Source organism: Cynoglossus semilaevis, chromosome W (assembly GCF_000523025.1).
Source record: "Cynoglossus semilaevis isolate Cse_v1.0 chromosome W, Cse_v1.0, whole genome shotgun sequence".
In the NCBI taxonomy this organism is placed as follows: domain Eukaryota; kingdom Metazoa; phylum Chordata; class Actinopteri; order Pleuronectiformes; family Cynoglossidae; genus Cynoglossus; species Cynoglossus semilaevis.
In genome coordinates, this window is record NC_024327.1 from 552,271 (window position 1) to 560,452 (window position 8,182).

The 8,182-nt window shown below is 38.3% G+C and overlaps 1 protein-coding gene across 1 annotated transcript in view; it reads left to right on the plus strand.

The window, feature by feature from the left end:
* The window catches only part of LOC103396877 (nitric oxide synthase, brain-like), a 44,256-nt gene extending 38,526 nt beyond the window's left edge, over nt 1–5,730 (plus strand). Inside the window, 6 exon segments of the mRNA XM_025052857.1 lie at nt 1,067–1,277; nt 1,784–1,871; nt 3,595–3,716; nt 3,891–4,039; nt 4,965–5,159; nt 5,611–5,730. Of these exon segments, the coding sequence (XP_024908625.1) occupies nt 1,067–1,277; nt 1,784–1,871; nt 3,595–3,716; nt 3,891–4,039; nt 4,965–5,159; nt 5,611–5,730 (885 nt within the window).
* The last annotated feature ends 2,452 nt before the right edge of the window (nt 5,731–8,182 follow it).

Below are 8,182 nucleotides of genomic sequence, written 5' to 3' on the forward strand. Positions count from 1 at the left end.
ACACAGCAGGCCTAGACAGGAGGAGGACAGAGTGTAGGTACACAGAACATACCTATAACATATAAATGTGACCTAACAAAGGTAAAGGGCAAATATTAACCATGTATATTGTTTATACTGCTTATAATTGGGATAAGGTAAACATCTGTTCAGTATTTTAACATAAAAGTGTTGATTGTGAGGCATCAAAAGCCACAAAATGCAACGGGTCCATCGGACCCACAAACACTGGCTGAGTAACAACAATATGAACATTACACAAGGGTTAAAAGAAATCTAGCTGTGGTATGGTATCAAGTAACCAACAGCCCACTAAAGGTCAGAGACCCAGTGTTTGGGCACTGAATATCTGACAGCAATCGACACAATCATCAGGTTTCTCTGACTTTTCGAATCTTTTTATTGTTATTATTTATTATTATTTATTTATAAGTTATTTTTTGAATTAATGGCATTTTTGTTTTTTTTTCTGTAAAAAAAATAATTGCAAACCTTGCATGTGGTTGGTTAATTTGTTTGTGTGGTTTGTTAAACTGTTTATTGTTAAGGTGCTTCAAACGACAGGACTCCTCATCAGCATCCAGTGGTTTATTAGCATCTCCAAAATAAACCGAAGCGCAGAAAATTAATTAGTCTTTTTTTTAGGCTCAGCTCAATTTTCTTCTCTCCAAATGTCAGTGATGACAAACAAAGCGGCGTTTGGCGAACTGCTCTGTCTGGGGCTGCCTCCCGTTTTTGAGTCAGACATGTTTACAGGTCTAAAAGTGAAAGTCCTCCTCTGCTGATTTCCTGTTGTTGTGTGCTCTGATGTTTTTTGTCAATGAGAGCTTTTCATTTAAAATTCAATCAAAATTTGATCACCGACATAACGTAAGTCTCTTAAGCTGAAAGGTCTGGAGGTAATTTTTTGTTTAGACCACCTTGTATAACAAAAAAACTGTTTCTTAAGGTTGGGCCAAACATAAATCAAAAGCACCTAAGTTGAAAAATAAATGACCAACTGTCTATTTAAATTAAATTAAGCAAAATTCAAAACACAAATGTATCCATCCTGCCTACCTCTCAGGGCCTGCAGGAGTACGAGGAGTGCAAGTGGTACAACAACCCAACCCTGGTGGAGGTGATGGAGGAGTTCCCCTCCATCCAGATGCCGTCCACTCTGCTGCTGACCCAGCTGCCTCTGCTACAGCCTCGCTATTATTCAATCAGCTCTTCTTCTGACCTGCACCCAGGAGAGATTCACCTCACGGTCGCTGTAGTTTCCTATCGAGCCAGAGGTAAGGACCTCCTTGTGAGGCAAACCTTGTGACTCTAACCAAACATTATCTTGCATTTCACAAAGCGGGTAATTGGACAGAGAATAACGAGTTGCCTAACATGATGATGTAGTTGCCCAAATTTATTTTTTTTTTATTAGAAATTTGTGTGAAATGCAGTGTGTCATCTGCATATAGAGTATGTATGTATGTTGTGTATTATATGGTCCTCCACCTCTGCAATAAGCATTCACTTTTCTCAACCAGTAGATCGTCAACGGTGACTATTATTTTCCTCTCACACGTGTAATGCATACTTCAAGTAGGTTAGCATGATTGTACAAGGGGCAGCTGAATTACTGTAATTTCCTTTTTAGAGAGCAAGAGTGTTGGGATTGGCCTAGCCCTGGAAAACATGCTCTCAACACACCTGCATACACAGATTCATGTCTTCAATGCGCTGAAACAGAAGCAGAGGAGAAAGACAACGTGAACAAAGTGTATTTTATTCTAACTGTCTGTTTCAGATGGAGCTGGACCTCTCCACCATGGAGTGTGCTCTTCATGGCTCAACAGGATAGAGAAAGGAGAGATGGTGCCGTGTTTTGTCCGAAGGTATATATCTCAATCTCTTTCCTCAGAGAATTTCCTGGAAGCTCAGCAAAAACAGACACTGAACAAGAAGGAGAAAAATAGTTGCTAATATTTAAAAAATGGAAAACACCAACCAGATGCAAAATACACTTCTAATCTGGATCCTTGAGAAGTGAAGTATTTTGTGAGCAACAGTGTGAAGAAAAAAACTGTTGCTAAAGTAAAAAAAAATAAAGCAGTAAAAAAATAGATACAGTAGCAGGCTACCAGGTAAAAATAATAAGACGTGCTAAAAAGACGGGAGCGAGAGTCTCTGAGAGCAGTCGGCTCTTTTCAGGTCCTGCGTTAACAAGAATTGGATGACCAGAAAACCTCTTTAACTCTTTACTGTTGTCGTTCCACCGTCTCTGCAACTAAGCAACTGGCTGGTCCCTGCCACGGAATATTCGGACCCATTTTACACAATAGACAATACTTGTCAGTCAATAGAGTTGCTGGTTTACCTCCAAGAATGCACAGATCCTGGATATGTAGGACAAAAGGTGTTGCAGTCGCCAAGCAACTGTAAAGGTCAAAGGTCCTGATAATAGATGATACCCATGGAGAAAAATTAGGAAGACGAAGAAAGGGAGGTGGAAAGATAAGGACAGATAAGCAAAAGTTTTAAAATGATTTTTAAAATGTTTTTTTGAATGGAGGCTCCTGCAGGGGGTGCTATAGACATGGTTATTATACCTTGGACCATAAGTTGAGTATGTTATTTCCATGGTCATTATGCGTTTCTTCTTCTCACTACCATCCTTACCACTCACTCTCTTAGGACTCATCACTTTTATGAAGAATAATGCACATAATAGAGAGAAAATCACGTAGATAACGCAAAAACAACATGAAAGACTCATAGGAGATGCACGAAGTTGACGAACACGTGAAGTGAACGAGTGAGGCGACGTGGGCTGCTGTGTCTCAAAGCAAAAATTTGCTCGAAGGTTTGCTCGTATATCAGAATACTCGAATGTGGAGGCGCTTATATCTCGAGGTTCCACTGTATCTGGAACCCCAGGGTTCACCTCCTGGGCAAGTTTAAATCCCGATTAGAGTGGTTGGTATAGTGCAATGTGATTTGGGTGGAGACTGCTGCCCCCGCGACCCAGTTATGGATGAAAATGGATGGATGGATATATATATATACTTATTACTCATAAACACTTTTTATCCCTTCTGTACCATGAGATTTTCTTTATTTGAAATTCTCTTGGATGGCTTCCTCACCAATTGTCAACCTCTTGTTGGTGCAGTTACTTTAAAATGTTTTTCCACAGCAAACTCAAAAAAGAAAAATCAGACACACTAAATCCGAACCCTTTGCAAAGCGTAACTAATTTTGACAGGTTTGTCGCTGAAGTGCGGATAAAAATTTGATATTTCGTCTGATTTAAATTTCGTTCCTTTCTGAGGTGTTAAAACTGGATCACGCCATGCGACACTTGACCAATAAATCTTTTTTAACCAGTAGGAGACTTTAGAGAAGTTATGACATGTCTCTTAGAACTTTTTGACTAACTGTGATACTTTTCAATTCCCTCCACTCCTCAAACTTCTGCTTCCAAGTTATATTGTTATGAACATTTTCACCAAGAGGTTTTATTGCAACCACTTGCAGTACTAAGAGTATAGGAATGTACTCTGGACATGACAGACAATGACAGACGTTAACATGTATGTTTCAATGTTGACATATCAGTGCCCCATCCTTCCAACTTCCCAAAGACAAGCAGGCTCCTTGTATTCTGATTGGTCCAGGAACGGGTATCGCCCCCTTCAGGAGCTTCTGGCAACAAAGACTGTTTGAACGTGAGCACAAAGGTTCGAGGAGTTTTATGCACTACAGTAAATAAAAATATATACTATATATATATATATATATATATATATATGTATGTATGTGTGTGTATGGCATGTACATTCCATGTAAGAGAGTAGGATGTTGATAATTTAATACTGAATAGAACTGCAATATTTTTGCCTGTCATTTTAAAGAGGTTGAGTCCTGCCCAATGGTACTGGTGTTTGGTTGTCGGCAGTCGGAAATGGACCACGTATACCATCAGGAGACCATTCAGGCCAAAAACAAAGGAGTGTTCAAGGAGCTCTACACAGCCTATTCCAGAGAACCTGGTAAACCAAAGGTAAGAGCCCTGAAGTGTCCGGCTCTGGAGATGATGACTCAGTTTGTCAAAACTGTCATTAACCCATGTGCGGTCCTTCACAATTTTGTACACACCGTTTGTCCTTGCAATGATTTTCATCTTGTCCCAGAATATAGGTATTAATGAATAGGTGACCCGGGGGTCACCTAGATCCGAAGGACTTTACAAGGGTTAAAACCACTGCATGGGTATGAAATGGAATCATAGAATGGACTGAACAAAAACAGCTGCAGGACTCAGTGTTACACTTTCTAACACATGTAGCTGTTTGATATTTTTTTTCTTTTTTACCCTTTGTTTCCTGTTCTTTTGTTGTTTTGTATATTTTTTTTACTTATGCAAGTGCAATACTTTGCAGTAATGAGTATTGGAGGGGCAGGGTGGTGTCTGTGGCATCAGCAGAGAATTAGGTTTTGCTTTTTCATAATTAATTGCAATTTTAAAAAAGTACTCTTTATTTGTGACTAATTCAGATCTTGGATTCATCAGTATAGGAAAAAATATGTTATGTTAATCCCATGCATTAAATAGTTTAAAAATGTAATTTGATTTATTTTAGAAATAAATATATATTTACTGTATATGTAAATATCAAAAATATATATAAATATATGTTCAAATATATATTCTCACACACAGGTTTGAATATATGTATATATGTATATATATTATGTATATATATGTAGTATATATACATATATGTATACATATATACACATATATGTATATGTATTACATATATACATATATGTCCACATATATGTTTTTCTTTTGCTTTGACATCAAGTATTAGCAGTGATTTTACCTGGGTGACTGCAGTAATATACAGTATTTTTTTTCCTTTTTCCACTTTTCCTGACTTTATATTTGACAAGTCATCATTCTTTGTCTTGGTGCTTGTCAGAAATATGTACAGGATGTGTTGCGTGAGCAGCTGTCAGAGATGGTGTACAAGTATCTGCGGGAGGAGGGAGGACACATCTACGTGTGCGGGGATGTTACAATGGCCGGAGACGTTCTCAAGACCGTGCAGCAAATTGTCAAGCAGCAGGGCAACATGACTCTGGAAGACGCTGGATTTTTCATCAGCAAGCTACGTGTAAGAGATTAACTATGGTGACACCGGACAGGAGTGATGGGAGTCTTATCGGAGTACAAGGGTTGACTGGGCTGAGAACATGCTGGAGTTTTTCTCCTAGTATTATATGTTTTTTTCCAATGTTGAAACTCAGCTGAAGGGCCAAACAATGTACGTGTGTAGTATACAGATGTAGAATGGCGTTCAATGTTTGAAGGAACGGTAAACACAATGAAAATTATGTGGGAAAAAAAGTCACTGTTATGTAACCCCCCCCCCCAAAAAAAGAAAAGGAAATACAGTCAACATAATTTTTGCAAAGAAACCACAGGGACTAAAGTGGATTATTCATCTAGCTGTACTATACAGTATATACTGTATATATTCCAGTACCTTGTATACAGAATACACATTTTGCAATATTTATCTTGTCTGGAATTTGTGCACCAAATGTTTATTTCTGTTTCCTCAGGATGAAAATCGATACCACGAGGACATCTTTGGCGTCACGCTGCGCACGTACGAGGTCACGAACAGGTTGCGTTCAGAATCCATTGCCTATATTGAGGAAAACAAAAAGGACTGGATATAAAAAGTGTTTTGCCTTTGAATTATTGTAGCCTGGGTTTGGATTTTTAAAGAAACCTAAACCCAAAAATGCAACATTTGCTTTAGAAACAATTGGAGGCTTTATGTGTGTTTTATGTCAATGAGGGTTGTGCTGGTCCATGATAATAATAATAATTATTAGTTTGTCCAGTGGTGTACAAGACAGTTTAACTACAGCCACATATAAACACAACCAACCATTTGTGTGTCCAGTTAGCCCAAAACCTCCTGTGGCTCATTAAACAAGGTAAATATATAAAGTTCTTACAAGACATTTCTGTCTGTTTTTTTTATTTTCAGCTATATTAAGTACTTCACTGGACTCTTTAACTGTTCATCTTTTGGTTGTGGTTTAACATGCAGTAGGATTACATCTATTTTCTGAAGTGCTTTTGTGTCTGCTTTGGCTACAACACTACAACACTAGCCTGCTAGCTTTGAGACATTTTCAGGCAGTTATTGGTTAACTAACAACTTGACCATCCTGAATATATTTGTCATTGTTCAGTGTCTCATACGTGAGATTTTTGCAATCCACTGTGTTGGTGTTGAGGTGAGGGCATGTGATGGAATAATTTGGTCTCAAAACATGCTAATCCATTAGCATTGCTATGCTATGCTGCATCTGTTTCTTCTGGGTTGAAGGCTGAAGGAGTCTGTGTGGCAAGACGTTTGAAAATGTTATGTCCATGAAACAGATGACGTTTAATTAATATCTCAAACTAGTCCTTGAAATTCCAAATTTTCAAAAATATTTGTATAATAGAAGCATTCATTCTTTCTTACTGTACATGTAGCAAATCCATTCACTCATTTACTCAGGCACCTTAGCTGGTTTACATGCTGTGACAAACTCACCTAAAATTCTCTGGCGCCCCCTAGCAAAAGCATTTTAAAAAACAGAACAAGCAATATATTTACTAGCTTATTCAGGCTAATGTGTTCATGTCTGAACAGTTCACTTTAGTCATTCTTAAAATGCCTAAAATATATATTTTAAAAATATATATTTTCATGGCATCTCATGTAAGGGTGAAATTTTTGTGTGTGGATTCATAAGTATTTTCTTCCAATGTTCAATTTTTGGGAATTTCGTTAATGGTCAGTGGATGGTGCCAGACTGTGGAGTTCATAAACATCAACCTTGTAAGTGTGTGTGTTTACAATTCTAACAATATTCTTCACTCTTCAACTTCTTTAATTTTACATTTTTTGAAATGAGAAAATGTCTATCGTGAATTACAGAGCTTTACAATCTTCAGACTGTAGTTATTGGTGATGCCAGTGAGATTTCACCCCAATGAAATCTGTGTGTAACCAAACCTGTGGAAACTAAATCATAGTGAAGGGAGTGGGACTGTTGCATTTCTAGTTTGGTTTGCACACTTTAGATTAAATACACTTCTCTGGCAACAGACAGCCCTACAAAACCTTTATGCCTGGTTAGGTAGCAACATGATGCGTCGCAGGCGAAGGTTTCTGTTTGGATTGTCCATTGAATTTCCCATCAGGCTTCACAGCCTTTGCTTTTTGGTGAAGCGATGACTGAAAGAAACTCTTTTTCTCTTTCTTTGTTTTTCTCTGTTCTTCTGACCATTTGTCTCTATGTTTAACTTCTCAGGGTTTTCTGCATGTGAGTCAATTGACTGGAGGCTTTCCGTCAACAGCCAGTCTGGAGGCTTCGTCAGCACTGGTTAAAGAATACTGTGCCAGTTTTTATACTGGGAAATATGTTTCTTGTTCTCTTTATATATACAGTCCCCTCCAAAAGTATTGGAACGGCAAGGGCAATTCCTTTGTTTTTGTTGTATAGTGAAGACAGATCAGATCAAAAGATGAATATGAGACAAAAATTCAGAATTCCAGCTTTTATTTCATGGTATTGACATCCAGGTGTGTTAAACAACTCAGGACTGAGCCCCTTTTCTTTGAACCCACCCACATTTCAAGTGAGCAAAAGTATTGGAACAGACATTATTAACATAAATTAAAGTGAATAACATTTAATATTTGGTGGCGTAACCCTTACTTGCAATAACTGCATCGAGCCTGCGACCCATTGACTTTACCAGGCTGTTGCATTTTTCATTTGAAATGCTGTTCCAGGCCTTTACTGCGGCCTCTTTTAGTTTAGTTTGTTTCTGGGGGCTTCTCCCTTCAGTCTCCTCTTCAGGAGGGAAAACGCATGCTCTATTGGGTTAAGGTCTGGTGACTGACTTGGCCAGTCCAAGACCTTCCACTTTTTCCCCCTGATGAAGTCCTTTGTTGTGTTGGCGGTGTGTTTTGGGTCATTGTCGTGTTGCATGATGAAGCTTCTCCCGATTAGTTTGGATGCATTTTTCTGTAAATTGCCAGACAGAATGGTTTTGTAGACTTCAGAATTCATTCTGCTGCTACCATCATGAGTTACATCATCAATAAAGACAAGTGAGCCC